The sequence below is a fragment of the Macrobrachium nipponense genome, chromosome 45 (genome assembly GCF_015104395.2).
Source record: "Macrobrachium nipponense isolate FS-2020 chromosome 45, ASM1510439v2, whole genome shotgun sequence".
NCBI lineage: Eukaryota > Metazoa > Arthropoda > Malacostraca > Decapoda > Palaemonidae > Macrobrachium > Macrobrachium nipponense.
In genome coordinates, this window is record NC_061105.1 from 28,777,396 (window position 1) to 28,796,926 (window position 19,531).

The 19,531-nt window shown below is 42.3% G+C and overlaps 1 protein-coding gene across 1 annotated transcript in view; it reads left to right on the top strand.

Moving 5' to 3' along the window:
- LOC135214458 (programmed cell death protein 2-like) overlaps nucleotides 1-19,531 on the top strand; it is a 101,452-nt gene that overhangs the window by 44,161 nt on the left and 37,760 nt on the right. The window contains exons 3-4 of the mRNA XM_064248781.1: nucleotides 3,428-3,551; nucleotides 10,601-10,681. Of these exons, the coding sequence (XP_064104851.1) occupies nucleotides 3,428-3,551; nucleotides 10,601-10,681 (205 nt within the window). The remainder of the gene's footprint in view (nucleotides 1-3,427; nucleotides 3,552-10,600; nucleotides 10,682-19,531) is intronic.

Genomic DNA, 19,531 nt, shown 5'->3' on the forward strand with positions numbered 1-19,531 from the left:
AGTTTAGTGAGGAAGAGTGTTAGTTTTTATCTTGCGCAGTCAAACCAGTTTCTGACTGCAGAGTAATATTCTCATGCTTATACTAACTTGGTACAGAAGTGAGAATTACTATGCTCCTATGTGTAGTAAAGCTTGTGCTACTCAGGATATGGCAACAGTTTTGGTTTCTCCTGTGTGTTGCCTTCTAAGTCTGATTCTCTTTTAGGCAACCAGGGTGGATATATTGGTACAAGTCATGTTATACCTTTCAGGGATCAGTTCAGCCTCAGGTTCAGGTAGGTGACCAATTGCAGGCCTCCAGGCATATTTGGAGAGACTAAGGAGCAGAACCTCAAGTGGTGGAGGCAATGAAGGAGAATTATGACTCCTTTCAGGTTCCCTCCACTGGTTTAGTCTCCTGTAACTGTTCTTTTGTGTCTTTTCAGCAGAAGTATTAGATTCTTTCATAGGAGATTGTAAATCAGAGAATGAAATGGAGTAGGTGGTTTTGGTAATTCACTGTGATTTTACCTCTTGACCTTTCCTAGCCCTATAAGCAACCGGAGATTAGTGCCCAGTGTTGGATGCATCAAGACTGAACAACTTGGTGTCTGTCCCAATGCTTGTTGGTTTTTCTAGCATGGTTTTAGTGATTTTTCAAAAGAACAATTGGATGTTTTGGTGGATGTGCAAGAGATATTTTTCTTATACAGGCAGTCCCCGGGTTACGTCGGTCTCGGCTTACGACGTTCCGAGGTTACGACGCTTTTCAATTATATTCATCAGACATTATTTCCAGGGTTACGACGCATGTTCTAGGGTTACGACACATGTTCCAGGGTTACGACGCCTACAACGCTCTTCTAGCAGATGAAATATGACTCCAAAAATGCAAAATAATCAATATTTGAAGGTTTTTTTGATGAAAAATGCCATAAGAATGCAGTTTACATAGTTTTCAATGCACCCAAAGCAATAAAAATAAGGTTTTCTTAGGATTTTTTATGATGTTCCGGCTTACGACGATTTTCGGCTTACGACGCGTCTCAAGAACGGAACCCCCGTCGTAACTTGTGGACTGCCTGTACTAGTACACCCTCAGTCACGCAAGTTGCTTTGAGGTGTATTTCTAGAGAAGGTATTCACAGGGAATGTGTTGCCCATAGGTGGATAGTCTCGACATTTAGGAGCAAAAATTCTTTTCTACCGAATCAGCTGGTTAAGTTGGCCAACTCAGTTGACAGTATTCCAAGGGCCAAGGATGTATTGCTTCACCTGGCTCCGTCTGTGCATCATGATTTTCAGTTGACTTCCCTGACTCCTCAGTACATTCTTATCTGGGGATAGGGGGATACTTGCAATTTGTAGGCTTGTCTGTCAGAAGATGAATAGGCACTTGATTCTCAAAGAATTTTAGCACTTAAGGTATCTTTCTATGGAGGAAGCATGGGCCTTACTAGAGAATTTGTCAGAATAATCAGGCACAGTTATGTACAGTACACTCTCAGCATAAGAGATCACAACTTACAGCCAATGTTCATTGTTCATTGAACTTGTAAGTAATCCAGGACCATTTTTGTTGTCAGGTTCTCTGCAGGAGGGACCTATGTCCAGGTTTTGTTTTTTCTCTTGTAACACATAACAAAGAATTTGACAAGTGTTGTTACACTGACATACAATACACCATAGAATGGGCCACACTACACCTGGTAAAGCTTTCAAGACTTCAGGACAGTGAAAAGATCATCAAAGATTCCTAGTAAGTTTATCTGTGGTGAGAAATTGAGTCTTAGTAGAAAGATTGCCTCTTTGGGTGAAATTGAACATGACATTGGTTCTATAGTTCATTCTGTGGAAAGAAAATGTTTTGGCGATTTAGGATTCAGGAAGAACAAAACTACTGTTGCAGTGGGATTAGAAGAATGCTCAAATGTGGACTTATTAGCATGCAAATGAACAGAAACAACTAGTCAGTTACTGCACCTTTGAGGGCCGTCAACCTTGAGGAGTGGATGCATTTCTTTAAGTTTGGCCTGATTCAGACTCATAGGCCATCTCCCTTTATTTACTTTGAGGAAGTATCGAGCAAATTTCAAGTACAGGCAGTCCCCATGTTACGACAGGGGTTCCGTTCTTGAGACGCGTCGTAAGCCGAAAATTGTCGTAAGCTGGAACATCATCAAAAATCCTAAGAAAACCTTACTTTTAATGCCTTGGGTGCATTAAAAACTATGTAAACTGCATTCTTATTGCATATTTCATCAAAAAAACTTTAAATATTAATTATTTTGCATTTTTGGTGTCATTTCTTGTGCCAGATCAGCGTTGTAGGCGTCGTAACCCTGTAAATAATTTCTGATGAATATAATTGAAAAGCGCCTTAACCTCGGACCTTCGTAAGTCGAACCCGTCGTAACCCGGGGACTGCCTGTACTTGGAGGTGCTTGGCTGTTTCCTCTCAAGGGGATTTTTAAAGGTATCATGGCTTCTATCCATATCAAGTGGAAGTCAACTGTGGCCTTGTGTCAGAAGCAGCAGTTTGTGTATTGCTCAGGATCTATTTTAGAGGAATTTTCAGCACCTGTACCCCTGTGGACATCAGAGGTTTTTCTGCTTTCTTAGATATAGGAGAAGTTTTTTGCTGTCTACATTCAGGGTTATTGTTCCATGCTTTCTTTGGTAATATGTCTTGTGCATTTAGATCTGGCTTATAATCAGCACCATAAGGTGTTGAGATCAGTTGAGATTGAAGCCCCTGCAACTCATCATTAATATCTCTGGAATGTAAACATAGGTCTAAATTTTATCTGCAGCTTCTTTTGAGCCTCTGGAAAGATTTCCTTTGAATTATTTACTTTTAAGCTCTCTTACTTTGCAGTATGCATAGGTAGTTAAAAGAGTAAATTTATTGCAAGCACTCTCCATAAGGCTATTGTAAAAGGAATACTGTTTTATCTTTTTGCCTTTGAGCTGAGAGTGGTATAAAGGCTGTGTTTTCCTTAGAACTGTAAGAATTCCAATTTAACCTCTTTGGTAGGGAAGAAGAGGAAACGCTTCTCTGTTGAGTACTGGTATACACTTTACTAATCTCAGTCAGATGTGAAGGCTTAGTAACTTCCACACTACTTCTTGTATTATAAAGCTTTCCTTTATTTGGGGGGTTTCACCCATAACTATTTCAGCCTACTGGAGCAGAGAATGATCTTTGTGATGTAATAAGTAAATTGGCCTTGTAATGGCAGGTTACACATTTAGGAGATTCAAAGTTTCATTTACCTTTAAGGAGTGGTATATCATAAGTGAAATGTAAAAGTTTGTAGTTTGTTACTCAAGGGACTTGAAGTTTAGTATTTAAAATTTTGGGCTGTATTTGATTTATTATGAGAACTTGTGTATACAGTATTTTGTGTAATATTCATATGCAACATTTTTTCACTTAACTCTCCAGGACAGTGTTTGTTTTTGTCTGTCGAAATCCAGACTGCAGTGAGGAAAATGATGCCTCAAATATTCGTGTTTTTAGATCGCAGCTACGAAGAGAAAATGATTACTACCGTGCAACTCCAGCTGAGGTAATAGTATTTTTCTGTCTTTGTTATTCATGATAGGAAATGACATACTAGGTATAGTATGTAAATCATTTTGACTCCCCCTCCCCATAGAAGAATTTAGTGTTGACAGTGGAGTGCCAAATACTATATGTTAGGCTACATCGGGCACAACTAGTTGTTAATCTTAATTTTTGATTATCCAACCCATTGCTTTGAGTGATGAAAAAGTGGAATACTTTTCACTTGCACATGGGCATTAAAAAAGATGGATATTCTTGTATGATGTGCAAAGGGATGTAGGTTATGCTTCTATGGTATTGAATATTCATATTGCAATATACTTCCTGAACACCTGAATTAGCCCTGGTCACTGACCAGCTCGAACTATATCCCCACATATTTACCCACTAAGAGGGTGATTTAACTGTCAGTGTTACCAACACTGCAGGCAAAATCTAGTCAAATGAGTTACCTATGTTACAGTTGGCAACGCTGCTGCAAATACCAGCCACCAAAGGCCTGTTCCTCAGTTGTTTCTTGTTCGCCATGCTGTGCGGATTGGTCCCAAATCAGGCAAACTTTTGGTCATCTAGCCCGACCCCATTTAAAGAGTTTTCGCATTTTGGATATCAGAAGACAACTTTGGACTGCTATTAACGTTTCTCTCCCGATTTGACTATGGATAGGTACTTTGTACTCGCTATGGATGAGTTACAAAATAAACGTCTTCGCTGTCTGTTTCATCTACAGTTCGACGATCGAGCCTACTACTGCTGGGAAATGGTGCTCATCGGTTCTGCAAGCGTAGGATGAGAACCCTCACACATGATCGACTTTCTGTTTGTTATTTCGTGTAGGAAGGTTCAGTGTAATACCAGTCAGAGATGTTTTCTTGGTCAGGAGACAAGGAAGCATTAGAGTTAGTTATCCAAGATATTAGTGGACAGGTTATCATCTAGTATATTTAGCCTATTTCTAGCCTGACGTATAATTTAACTAAAAATAGAGATAATGGTAGTAGTAATAGTATACTAGTTGATTCTAATCATTCTTTTTCAGCCCCCCTGCTTGTTCCAGAACCAGCCCTAACGGGTGGCGGGGGTCATGGAGAACCCCAAGCCTCCGAGTGGGTAGATTCTGCCGGTTCCCCCCGGCACGGAGCAGGCAGTATTGGCAGCAGACTTCCCCTTCCCTCAATGTGTAAGTTCTGAGGATGATGAAAATTTAGGTCAGATACAGACGAGTAGGGATAATAGGCTACATAGTGTTCAGGAAGAGAAGTGCAGGCTTCTTCGGGTCGGTTTCTATGATAGTACTAGTTTATAGAGGGACAGTTTGTCTTTAGAGCCTCTCTGGGTTTTTCCTGCTTTGAGTTCCTTGTATCAAAAGCTTTCTAGTGTCGCGGGAGGATTTTCCCTCACCACGACATTAAGATACAAGAATAAGAATAACATTAGTATACATATACAAAGATAATAATACTATTGTACATATGCACTGTTGTCAGTCTTCTTGTCTGGAGACATGGGTCGGAGAATGGTACTGTGTCATTGTTGACACAATGGGTATGAAGACTGACGTTTATGCTGCCTGGGAAATAGGGTAGGCCTGTCCTACCTGCTATTACATGATATTCCTTGTGTGTATGGGTCTTACTACTGAGGAGGCAAGGTGATGTCTTCCCACTGGGAGGCAATTGAAGTGCTGATTTCCATTTTAGGGGTATTGAAGAAAATTCCTGGTATTCAGCTTGTTTCTTTATTACTCATTACATCATGCCAAATTTCTCCCAGGCCTAGTCTCCTGGACTTGATTAATTTACCTAGTCTTCAGAACTCCTGGACTAGATTTCTAGACTAGATCTCTGGACTAGATCCCTTGGACTAGATTTCTAGACTAGATCCCTTGCAAGGGATAGATGATCATTTGTATTAATAACTTGGTAAAATAACCAATATGAAAGGGTGGAACGGCTGGCGTTCTCCTCACATGAAAGCATTCGTGATCTTTACATGTGTCTTTTAGTGTTACCAAAATGCAGACGAAAGATTCAGGGCAGCGCTCCCATACTCAGTGAGAGAGAAAAAAAAAACAAGGGACTGGCTACACTGCCACACTCGTGTCCACAACAAAAACGAAAACATTTCACAGTTCCAATCACTTTTACATCAGCTGTGCAAAGATATTAGAGAAGGATGATAAATCAATTCCTAAATAAATCACTAACAATTAAAGTAATATTTTTCCCATTACACTAGGCCATGGTTGGTCGTTCAAGTCTGGTTTCTGGTCTGTCGGGTTCTGAAATGTTGAATACTGCTCCTTCATCTTAAAGGTTCCTTTCCTCTACGTACACGGTATGGTAATTGTTAATATCAAGTAATTCTCGGTTCAATGCATATTGACTTACGATAATTCAGTATGTAGAGAAATCGAATAACTACGGCTAGCCTAGTGTTCACGATGATATATCGAATGCATATACAGTAGCCTAGCCTAAAGTATTCGCTGCACCACATGTAAGTAGAGTAATTTTTATAGTAGTGGCTAATGCTGTAGGCTCAAGGCATTCTGACTTCAGATAATTCAGTACAGGTTTAAATTGAACACAAAACGAGAATCTGATCTTAAATAATTCAGTATGAAATGTAATCGAACAAGAATGAAGATCAGATGCTGTCCAACTTCAGCATTATAAGTGTACTATATGTATCATCATATTAGCGTAGTATAAATACTAGCTCAGCAGTCAGTTTCTCGTTCTGGAATCAGCTGATGGTGATTACGAGTTTGTGTCGCTGTATTTAACTCATTCTTGTCCTGATTGGCTTGCATGACTAATGTAACAACTCTTCCTCACTTATGCCATGTTTGTCGTCTTGAGGGAAGACGTGTTTTCAACTATGTTGACATTTAACAGTCAATAATGGTATCTTGTGCCATATAATCAGATATCATAAGGAATGTGTACATTTCATTGCTTTCCAAGAAATTCCCTCCGGTGACGGAATTCGTTTGTATAACGTCTTCATCCATTGAGCAGACAAATTGCTGTCAGTAATTACATTATGCTTATGTCAATTACAGTTACAAATATAATTACCAGTCGTATTATCAAATTACAGTGACAACTGAAATTAATATTAGTGTAAAGAGTTACATTTAATTACCTTAGAATATGTAATTGATTACTTTTCAATTAAATTACAATTACACAAGCTTGTTGTCAACACACAGCGCTGCTGTAAGGAGGTATGGCTTAGACAATGATGCACAACGTCGACGCTAGATGCTCTGATGGTTACTCGTAGTGACTCTCTCTCTCTCTCTCTCTCTCTCTCTCTCTCTCTCTCTCTCTCTCTCTCTCTGCTTATTTCTCAGCTTTTTCTTGCTGCTTTTTCTGTTCCACCTTTAGGGGGTTTCAGTGTGGGTTTGGCCTTGACTCCGGGAGTACTTCCTTCCCTCACTTGCTTCGGACTCCAGTCCAGGTTTAGTAATGGTAACGGGCATTAGTTGGATCGCGTTTTGCGACCTCTTTGCTCTTAGGGGGTGTTGCTCGCCCATTGTAGTCGGCCAGGTGTCGTGTCATAGTCACTGGTGAGTGCGAAGTTTCGCAGTCAAGTGAGACTGGTTCAAGGTTATGTCATCGCCTTGGTTGGTACATGTTGGCGCAACAGTGTGGGGTTGACTCACAGGGGTGGGCGTTCATCGCCAAGGTATATTCGGCTGAGGTGTAATGTTATCGTCACTGGGTAGTGAGGGTGTGCGCAGTCAAGTGAGACTAGCTCTTACAGGTTTAGAAAACTGGTGATGGTTGGCTCTTGTGAGAGGGGGTGGACAGTGGTCGGACAGGGGTTACGTCATCATGTCTGGGGGGAGTGCAGGGTTGCGCAGTTGAGTACGACTTGCTCAGGAGTTTATTATCTTCTTGTTGGTGTATCGTTGCGGAATCAGATCGGTTGGCTCAGATATGATGGGATCTTGTATGTTGTTTGGTATTGAGCAGCCAGGCTTAGTAAGTTCTGGGTTCTTGGGTGCTGCTCTTGTGGTGGTTCAGCCTTTCTCCTTTTCCTGTTCCGGTCTGGCCAGACAGGTCTGACAGAGGATAGATACCTTTGAAGAGGGACTTGTTTGCTAGTTTTGGGTTTTTGTTTCTCCGGCGAAGGAAGGGAGTATAACGGATCGTGGACTTTGTCCATTCTCTCTTTCTGCACTCCAGGCTCCGGAGGAATCTCACAGTTAATTCAAGTAATGTTTGATACGTTGTATTCAACCAAACCAGCAATCTCTCAAACATCAAGCAGGCTGATCTGGTTTTGGCGGGTCGGACAGTTTTTGGGGAAGGACTTAGGCTAGCATCACTTTCTGTATGAGGTAGCGGGTAACTCTTCTGCCGGAGTCTGACTTCTGGTTTACGAGTCAGTTGAGGCTTTTCTCTATTGGGTTCCTTTATTGATTCGTGTGGTAGGGGTTATGGATCATGAGGCTCGTATTTGGAAGACACATTTTACAGCCAGTGGGAGGCCTGGTCCCACTCTGTGTGGATGTGGTGAGAGTTGATGGGTCTTTCTCTGAGCCTGGGCTGTATGATAACCTCTTCACTTTGGTTTTGAGGGGGTTTGCATACCAGACTAACATTTCTGTTGGTTATACTATGTTCTTGTCAAGGTGAAGAGGGAACTTCTTGTTAAATCATTGCCTCAGCGCTATCCGGACATTCATAAGAAGGGGTTCTTAGTCAATCCAAGGGCACAAAGTATTGCGGAGGGCTACCCTTTGCCTTCCGAAGGAATGTTTTGGTGTCGGCGATCGTGTAGGTGGTTATTTGAGAGTTGGTGTGGTTTTTCAAAGCACCGTACCTTAGGAAATTTCAGTTTCTTCAGAGAAGTTACTCGGGGGGTCCTGTCGTTGCGGTAACTCATTTTTATAGTTGGCTTGGTAGAGTTAGGGTGTTAGAAGTTTAGGGAGGCAGTGATAGTCTAAATGAACTTTAGGGTTAGAAATTTAGGGAGGCAGTTATAGTTTATGAACTCTAGTGTTTCTGTGGTCAAGCTTAGACTGAGTGTATTGTTCCTTAGGCCCTTGAGGTTAGGCAGATCCCGATGGTCATGTTGGAATAACTACAACTTCTTTAGCACAAGTCATCTACATCAGTAAGCAGTAGAGAACTGAAGGTCCTGCACACTCAACTTCTCCTCCATACATGAGAGGCTAGATAGCCACATGGGAGGTTCACCATTTCCCCTCCATACATGAGAGGTATAGAATACCACATGAGAGGTTCTTCAGACTAAGGCAGTACCTTGGACTCGACACTGATGGTATGGTACTTCCTTTGCAAGCATCCTCACCTACTGAGCTGGACAACCAGGTGAGGAGATTTGTTTTTACCTCAATGAATAAGAAGTATAGCTTATCACACGGGAGGTACTTCTGACTCAGACAGTACCTTAGACTCAACACTGATGTTTAAGTATTTTCTTTGAAAACATCCTCACCTCCGAGTTAGATAACTAGGTGAGGATACATGCTTTTATACATGGTAGGTTGTTTATGAGTTACCTGTGTATGTTCCGTGGACAGGTCGGGCTGAATTAGATTGATCCCACCTCCGAGTAAATGTTGTTAATCGGGCTAATTCAGGTGTTCAGGGAGTGTATTGTAATATGAAGTTTTCATAATAAAACTAATATTGTAATACTTACCTGAACACCTGAATGATTCCCACCCGCTCCTCCCCACTTCAATTTGATAGTGAATGATTCAGTTGAGGAGACAGGCCTCTGGTGGCCGGTATTTGTGGCAGCGTTGCCAACGGTAACGCAGGTAACTCATTTGACTAGATTTTACCTGCAGCGTTTGTAACACTTGTCAGTTAAAATTACCCACTTAGGGGTTAAATATGTGGGGATATAGTCCGGGCTGGTCAGTGACCAGGGCTAATTCAGGTGTTCAGGTAAGTATTACAATATTAGTTTTATTATGAAAACTTAATTTTTATCATATAAATCATCTTAGTGGACATTCAGGCTGTTCACATTTTCAAATCATCCCAGGAAGTGCCACTAAGAGTCTGTGCTTGGGATTTTTCTCTTTTTAATTTTAAGATTCTTCCCTGCCTATTTCTTATGGAAATTTCTGATGTTACCTAATGGTTACATGGAGGTGTAAGGTATCTTAAAGGAGGGGGATGAACACGTATGCTAGCAGTACCTGTTTTGTTGGAACTGTGGTGGAAGTGACATTTTTGATACCTGAATCAATGGAAATTAGGCATATTCATCATTTCATTTTTGCAGTCTTCTTAACTGGTTGATAGCCTTCAAGACATGGTCAGTCAGGTTTTTTTTTTTTTTTTTTTTTTTTTTTTTTTGTGCTAGTAAATGATGTTGAATGTGGCCATATACCATATTTTTACTTTGAAATTGTTGTGAAGATTTTCATATATAGAAACCATAATTAAAGTCTGTCCAGAGTATTGACTTTTAAGTTAAGAATTCCTCGTCACTTTAAAAGATTTTTTTTTCCCGATGAGTTTTAGACCAAATTCTGGGTTCTAGTCATCCGTTCTAGTGGGCATATTTACCTATAATTTTTTTTTCCCCTATTCTGATGATTGCTTGCAGCTATAACCTAGGCTCACCAGAACCTGTATTCATAAGAGGTGCACAGTATGGACAACAGCAGTTATCCAGCCAGTTGACAGTCATCTTCTTATGATTGAGGGAATTATGTCTTGGAATCAGGAAGATCACACATGTTTGGCTAATTTGATTGTTTTGTTTTTGAAATACTCCTTATCCCTTATTTATTTTTGTGAAAGAGTGCAGAGGAGATTTTGATCCATTTTATTTCTGAGTTAAGTTACAATAGTATATGAGGGAAATTTCTTAAAATTATTTGGTAAGAAGTATGTCTGATTTTTTTGCATATTCTTTCATCTAGTCCTTTAGCAATTTTACCAGAATATAGGTAACAGTGTTTTTTGTTGTTTTGTAGTTGCATGATAGCTATTAAAATGTTCCTTGATTTTTCAAAATCTTTAAAATAGTTTACATCTTTTTTTTCAGGAGAAAGAGGAAGGCTCAGAGAGTCCCAGTGCTGCTGACTTTAATCCACTGTGTCGTGTTTGTGGAGCTTTGGGACCAAAGGTAGTTATTTGGCTGTTTTTATCCATGGTACACAAGAAAACTTTAGGGGAACCCCGATATACAAACTTCATTTCAACCCAATTTCTTATAAGAAGTGAAAAATGGGGAGCACCATTTTGCAAGTGTAACAAGAAATTACACAAATTAAAGAACTAACACACATATAGAGTACTTATCCCAAAATGAACGGGCGTGCTCATATGATGATCTATAACATGTTTTAAGCAATGGACTGGGTAACTCATTTGAGTAATATTACATGCCATATGGTTTGGATAAATTTAGCGAGAAAGATGTTCATTTCACTTCATTGGTCCAAAATTTCACTTACGGCAACTGTAGTACTAGTTCAGCACAGGACAGAGGAGGATCAATGTACAAACCTTGAGACTTGATGTGGGAGTGTATTGCCCTCTCTATCCCATTTGCTCATGAATATACCCAGGATCGCTGTTAGTTTTAGTTCTTATCTTTTATGATAGTATATCAGCTATAATTGTAAGTTTGCAAAGAAAATTCAAAGAAATATTAAAGACATGTATACCTCACAGAAAGTTACTGTATCCCTCTCAGTAAAACACTTAAATATTTTGCTATAAATATACTGCTCAGAATTTATTACTGATTTTAGTTCTTATTTGTTATGATAACTTTTTAAAATTAGCATATATTTACAAGTGTCTTGTAAAGGAGCCCCCACACAAAGTTGTAAATACAGTCACTTTAAACTTCTTATGGAGGGTACAGAATAATTTCACATAAGTGACTTACCAAACAATTACATTAGCTGTAAGCTTTCTTACCTGGCAGTTGAAAAGTCAAATTTCCTGGCGGTGGTGGCGCTGCCATTGTTTGTGTAGGTGATACAGGTCCTGCCCACTTTCGGGAATACCTAGTACTGCTGAGCTAACTATTGTCAATTCGTTTTCTGCCGGCCACGGAGTAACACCTGTGGTTTTTTGTTGGTCGACTTTTGTCTCGCCATATTGGATTGTATCTTTTTGGTGATGTACTATTTCTTGGTTGGTTTTGTTTCATCAGTTATTGCGAAGATGTCTGAAGCTAGTTCATCGTCAGTTAGGTTTTGCAGCAGTGGCTGCAAAACTAGATTAGCTAAATTATGTTACGATCCGCACTACAAGTGTGTTAAATGTAGGGATCAGTGCTGTAGCAAGGAATTAACTTGCGATGAGTGCTGTAGTTTAGATGAACAAGGTTGGAAGACTTTTCAAGCTCATTTGGATAAAATAGACAAAGATAGGAAAAGGAAAGCAGCTCTTAGAGCTGGTAGTAAAGCTAGTGAAGAGACAATTCCTGTGCCTTTAGAGGAGAACAAACCGTCGCTATCTTCTCCACTTTTGTCTAATATTTCAACTATTGATAGTCCTCCAACTTCAGTACCAAGTACTCCAGTCCAGGTATCCCATGTTTCCGATCCCAACACCATTTCCATGTTAGGGTCCAAACTGGATGAGATATTTGAGTTTTTTGCAAAATCCATTATGGATTTAAGGAAGTCTTTTCATGCTTTTACAGAGAAGTTAAGTGAAAAGGCCAGTGTTGGGCCAAGGTCACTGTCCCGCTCCCCAGCACCCGGGAGAAGACATACTTGAGGTCGAAGGGAGACCGGGGGAGTGGGGGTTCCCCATGGTCAGTCGCCAACTCTGTTGACGTAGTCAACCCACGAGTGCCTAAGAAACACCACTGGAAAGGCGTAGATATCGGTGACATGCAGTTGTCGTCTGATTCGGAAGTGCAGTCACCTGTTTCGAGGCAACAGGTGTGGAGTAAATTAGTGTCGCGTCCATTGAAGAGACATGCCCCGTGTGCGAGAGGTATATCGCCTCCTATTAAGGAATCCAAGGAGCACTGGAGTCCACAACCTTCCTGCAGTTTTGCTTCGGACCAGATTTTCTTGGAAGATCCTCTGTCCTCTTCAGATAGTGTAGCTTCGACCGAAATTAGATGCTCACATGCGGTCCAGTGCTCACACGCTTACGATGTCGACTCGCCTCGTCGTGTATCGATAGGAGTTCGCCTCATACGACTCGTGTCGTTTCGACTCCCAGTTGATCGTTTTTGAAGAAGAGCCGTATGACAGCCACGACTTCGACTTCGACCAAGGATGATTCAAAGACCAAACCTTTGATAGAGGATTCTTCTTTGGGTCCTTTTAGACATCAGCTTCCAGAGTTAATGGTCTTTTTGAAGAAAGCAACGAACCAGACTGAAGAAGAAGATGGGGTGTCTTCCGTCCTGTCGGAAGAGGAAACACAAGACCAAGAATCGAAAGCTTCTTCAGCTTATTCTAGTCTGTTAAGGTTTCTTTTACAGACTTATCCAGACTTTTTTGAGCCAGCTTCGCCGCCGCCGCCTCCTCAGTTGATGTTCGTGAAGGACAGGAGATCAGTGCTTTCAGGTTTACTGAAACCAGTTCTCTCTCAGTCCTCGAAGAAAGCACTGAAAGAAGCAGAAGAGTGGCTTGCAAAGAAGAGGGAGTAGGGCAAGGCTTTGTTTGCCTACCCTCCGTCGAAGCTTCAGAATAAAACCTACAGGTTTGTTCATGAAACTTACCTGTCAGATATATATATAGCTGTATTTTCTGAAGTCCGACAGAATTTTAAAAACTTCCGACACACGCATTGGTCGGCCAGGTGGTTAGTACCCATTCCCGCCGCTGGGAGGCGGGTATCAGGAACCATTCCCATTTTCTATTCATAATTTTTCTGTCGCCGGTGCTGAAAACACCTGTTTTCAGTACCTCCGTCTTAGGATTTTGGAAACTTCATTGCCGCTAAGTATCCTAATTATCTTTTGATTTATTTACTTGGATTTGTGGCTAGGCATACGCTATCTTAAATTAAAATATCTGAATCTAGTTAGGCTAGTTTCAGACGGGGTTGTCTGCAAAGATAGGGTGTGGCTACCGAAAGCTTCGGTAGATCCGCACTTGGTATGTACGAGGGGTATGGGTCTTCCTTCTTTGTTGAGATTTGTCATGTAAGGAGTGTGAGACTTTGTCTATTCCGTAAGGAAGACGTATGATTCGTATGTACGCAATTAATCAGTAAACATGTCTAATTCCGTAAGGAAGACGTATGATTCGTATGTACGCAATTAATCAGTAACAAAAGTCAGGGTAGTGAACCTGCTAACCTTCCTGTAGACTTTATTTTGCCTAACCCTGTAGTATGGCCTACGGGCTATGAATATGTCTACGAGAGGTGCTCGCTCTTCTTCATTGCTGTGAAGTGCTACTTCTGTAATTGTTACTCCTAACCCTGCAGTATTGCCTTCGGGCCCTAAGCAGTGTCTGTAGAGGAATTGCCCTTTCTCTTATACTCTTTCGATTCGTAACTTAGAATCGAAAGTGCTTGCTTTAGAGAGTAAAAAGTGAAGTGCAGAAGTGCAGTGATACCCCTTGTGTAGTGGAGGGTGCGTCAGATCGGCCTCGTTTCGCCTCTAGGCCGGGACCTCTGCTTGACTCCCAGGACCCGGGGAGGGAGCATGTCGAAAGCCTAAGGAGGGTTACAAGGAACCCCCACCGATCTGGCGTGCCTTCGGCAGTTTCTGATGAAAAATCCCCAGACTGCCAAAGTGCGTGCGCGTGCACGAATCCTGAAAGTTTGCTTCTCGTCCTCCGAAGCGTCCTCTCCGTGCAGGGGTTGGAGCTTTCGGAAGGACTCGCGCCCTCTAAATAGAAGCTTTATAGAAGAGGACGCTTCACGTCCTCTCTCTCTCTCGTTATGCGTTTCAGTGAGAAGTAAGAAGGCGAACGTCGCCTGAACTCGTGTCCGTCTTTCCACCGAGAAATACGTAAAAGAAGTCATAGTAGCAGGAAGCTTTTGAGAGCGGACGCCTGGGACGCTCGGATGGACTCCAGGCGCGCGCGGGTGCACGCCAAGCGCGCTCCGTGCGCGCCAGTGGACGCCGAGCGTGCTCCAGTGGACGCCGAGCGCGCTCCAGTGGACGCCGAGCGCGCTCCAGTGGACGCCGAGCGTGCAACCAGCGCACGCCAGGTGTGTCGCCTGGCTGAACGTTTCTATTGAACTCTTCAAGCTCTTGTTTCAGATTTGGGCCTAAAGAATTTTTACCTCTACCTTCGGTGATACCTTCTACCTCACCTGCAAAGAATGTGAAGTAGGCAGTGCTTCGGAGGAAGCTTAAAGTGAACAGACAACTTCTTCTTCGAAACCCAGCAAGACATCGGGTTTCGTGAATTCAAGAGGTCTCTGTCAATTAATATTGCTTTTCGCATAGGTGGATGGAGTTAAGGAAGATCTCGTTTGCTCTACCGCAACCTTTGCCATTCTGCCAATAAATTTAAGTTGCCACTACCGCAGTCAAGACTTTGCGATAAGGCAGTTACGGTTAATGTAAGGCTCGATGTCCTGCACGTCAGGACTCTCGGCAACGTTCAGTAGGATTCTTGCAAAGGCACTCATCAAAAGGACGCTCTTCAGGGAAAGCGCAAGACAGGACTTCCTTTGCCATACTGCCAATAATTTTAAGCTTTAGCAGGCATTAGTTGTGATACGGGAGAGGAAGCTGGTTGGAGAGTTTCTTCCTCTTCCCAGGATAATTTTGCAAGCTTTTTAGCCCATCTGAAAGGGCTTTTCAGATGATAGATTTTGTTAGTTTCTAGTCGGGACTACGCTGCCGAATTGAACATCGTCGTCCTACTTGCCGTAACCCAGTCTCTTAACAGGATTCTTGCCTTCCTCGTTTGAGACGGGAATCGGAAAAATTAAATGCTCGACTCCCTGGATTACGTTTTGTCAATTCAGTGACTTTCCCCCATTGACAATATACTTTCGTTTTGTCAAGTAAGTGGGTATCCCCTCTTTGACAAAATATCTCTTTGTCCCGTAAATGGGTTAGTTCTCATGACAAACATCTCATTAACTTGATATTGCGTAAGCGAATAAGCTCTTATTGACAAGATTCGGAAGAGCTCTCATTCGTCATTCGCAGACTCGTACAAGAAATAGACTTGTAGACTACGTCAATGAACGCTTATGTCCAATAACATAAGAAGCTTGAGCCGACTGCTTCGACTGCTTCGATTCTCTTAAGTTTTGTTCATGAAACTTGCCTGTCAGATATGTATGTAGCTGTATTTCCGAATTCAGCTATATATATGTCTGCCAGGTAAGTAGGAACAAACTTTATTGTGATATAATTTCATTTTTTGCCTTGCGTTATTTTACTTCTGGTTGGTTCAAGTCATATACGCTTGCTGTAGTTACCTCTTCGGATGGCAACCGAGAGGTCTGTTGTCTATTTTAAGGACATTTAATCGTTACTCCCTGCAGCCTAACAGGAGTTTCCGATTTATCTTTTACCGTTGTATGGTAGTGTTCTGACGACACAAACGCATCTATATATTTAGCGTTTCTGTTTCGCTTAAATATACCAGCTTGAGAGTCTTTCTGCCCTCAAAAAATGAACGGACCATTTATTCTTCGTAGTATAGGGTAGCTGGCAACCCAGACATAAAGTTAAGAGACGACGTTCGTAAGCTGCTTGCTGCTGCTGTCACGCTGTCTGTCCTCCAGTCCAACCGAGGCTACCGAGCCAGTATTCAGTAACAGATCGTGCGCTGTCATGCACGGTAGGTTACGTCTCTCTCTCCTGCGGGATTGACTGACTAACCGTATCTCTGTGCTGACGGTTACGTCTCTCCTGCGGGATTGACTGACTAACTGTATCTCTGTCCTACAATCATGGACTTTAGCCTAAGATTGAGGGGATTTCTTACGTGAATGAATAAACGTTGCATTCGTTTTAGCCTTACTATGTTCAACAGAGTTATCTCTTAATCCTTTCGGTGCTCGTTACCGCACGGTATGGAACTACGAGTCTACCGCAACATTGCACTTTTATTTGCTCTCCTGCTTAGGCAAAGCGCAGCCTTATTAGGGAAGTAAGCATACTCGGGGAGGGAATGGATGGGCTTGCTGGGGACCATTTCCTTCCTGAAGAAGGTTTGTTTCCCCGAATAGACTGCAATTCAGACCACAGTTTTTTCCTACCGGGAAACTGAAAATATTATTCAAGATCTAGGAATGATTTCCTGAACATCTCTCAGTGCGTCTATCACCTGAGGTGATAGAAAGAAGGTGCCGGACATCTGGATAGGGTTTCAGATGTCCTGGATCTTAATCTGAAAGAAGTAAAAGCGATTCGGTAGTCCCTCCAGTCCTCGAAACGAGTTTTTGGGAACCAGTGGTCCAGATCAACTCTGATATTCCACAGCTCTCTCATATCTTAAGAAGTATCTTCTCTCGGTCCTTGTTCGAGTTTACGAGAAAGAGCCTATTATAACAACAGGCGTAAAATGTAACGATCCTCTACAGGTTCGTTACAGGATTGCAAAAGTCCGTACGAATCGCCTCGATCGACGGCAGCAACTATTCCTTCCGAGTGGAATCTTTCTTTAGAAGTAAGTTGAGAGTTGTGTAGACTTTAGGGACGCCCTTTCATTCTTCTCTTCGATATGTTGAGGACGAAGAGGCGGCTTCTTCTCTGCTCCCTTATTCTCGATCCGGGATCGGTACCATTAAACGCCATCCTATGATATTGAACGGGGATGGATGTTTAGTCTCTTTTTCCCCTTTTTCAATCGCTTAGGAAATGTAATAAGAGGATTTATGACGTCACAGAGGAGCGGGACAATGACGCTGATCGCCCCATGTTGGCCTTCAGAATCCTGGATTCACAGAGGTCACATACTTCCTAGTTCACTTTCCAAGGACCTTTTCCGAGAGAGTCGGTCTACTCTAACTCGAAAGGTACCTATAACCTCTCCGCTCTGAGTCTGACTACGTTCAGACTATCGAGAGGTTGACAGGAATAAGATTACCGTCTTCCTTTTCCGTCTGAAGAATGGGATAAGCTGGCAGTCACAACTATTAAAGAATATGCAAATATGTTGTTGACGGCCTTTGGGCTCAGAGATTTGCGTCTGTCAAACAACAAAGCCCTTCACGATCTTTGAGTTCTGTGGAATCTCGAAACTCGCTCACCATCTACTTTTTGTCTCACCTGTTTTTCTCGGAGTCAGACACTCGTGCGAGATCAGGCGACATATAGTAGCCCTGAGTTTCTTGTTGACGAAGTCAGTTGCGTTTTATACACCCCCGATGATCGTGTAACATGAGACCAGGTTGGACTGTCAGGCATTCTTCCTTCGGGACTGAATCGCCTTTTTGCTCCTCGCTCCTTTCTCCTGGCACCAGAAGCTCGAAGCTCGAGTCAGGAGTTGATTCGCTGACGACGTTGGGTTGCGTTGATACACCCCCAAGGTTTGCTTAGATTGAATCGCCCAGGCAGTCCAGACACTCATCCTTCAGCGAAGAATAGTGCCTTATGGTCTTCAGGGTACAGCCTTGCTGTCCTTGATTCGTCTGACTGGTCAACTGGTTGGTCACCTGACTTTAGTACAGACGGACTGACTGTGCATGTCCAGATCGAAGCTTTCAATATGGAACTTAGACGTAGTCTGAAGTTGTTGATGTCAAAGCATTCGAACCTCTCCTACCTGTTAACTTCTTGCATGTGATCAGGAAGGCCTTCTTCTAACCACCCTAGATTACGACAAAGAGGGTTAGTGAAATTTTAAGCCATCGTCACAAAGCTTTGGCTTTAGAGAAGACAAGGCGGTGTGCTCTCTAAGCCTTCCGTTGTGGCCTAAGAATGGAAACCCGTTTTGTCCTTGGGCCAGGAGCTTGGAAGCAAGGATGGCACAAGTTAGTGGGCAGGAGCCAGAGAGAGTCCTGTGGCCTGTCGGGTCTCTCAAGTTTTAATCTACATAAAACTCAAGAAAGTCGAAGTCATTCGGGCAATCTGCAGTGTTCCGAAAAAGACCAGACTTGCCCATATCGAAGAACACCCTGGCTTTAGTGTTAAGGAGTTCTTTCAAAAATGCTCCTTCATTGTGTTTGCACAAAGATTTGAAATCTTTTTATCTAAATGCTCACGAGGTGAGGGCGCAGCCTCGGAAGCATTTCAACAGAGCATGGAACTCAGTAAACATCCTGAGTACCATGTTTTAGCGAAGCAACTCTGTGTTCACTTCACACTCCCTGCGAGATGTGCAAGATGGCATATGAGATCTGCTGCTCGCTAGGGCCATACGTGTCTGCAGACACAATCTTGGGGGCAAGAAGTACCACTCATCCTATCCTGTAGAAAATGGTTAGGAAGAGCTCTTAATTTAGTTGATGAGTCGCCGACAACGGCGACTTCTTAACTCTTAAGCCGTACGTTAGTTAAAACACCTTAACTTTGGCTAGGTTGGTCAGGTGGTGATATATATATATATATATATATATATTTATTTTACTTCTTAGCCCTCATGGTATGGTCAATATGGTCTAGTCACGTCGTGGTCTCGCCCTGTTGACAGATCATCTGGAGTGCACCATCTATATAGGTCTCTACCTCGCTGGCAACTCTAGTAGCACAAGCAAAGACTTAGTGGCAGTAACCACGAAGCCAGCTATGCTAACAGGTGGAACCAAGATGTAAATCATCTGCATGCATTTGTTTCCTAAAATCCTTCTATTCTGTCCCTTCCCACCTCCAAAGGTGGGATTCAGCTATATATATATCTGACAGGTAAGTTTCATGAACAAAATGATATTGTTATGATACAATAAAGTTTGTTCATACTTACCTGGCAGATATATGTAATCAAGTACCCACCCACCTCCCCTCAGGGGACAGTGGAAATAAAAATTATGAATAGAAAATGGGAATGGTTCCTGATACCCGCCTCCCAGCGCGGGAATGTACTAACCACCTGGCCGACCAATGCGTGGTGTCGGAAGTTTTTAAAATTCTGTC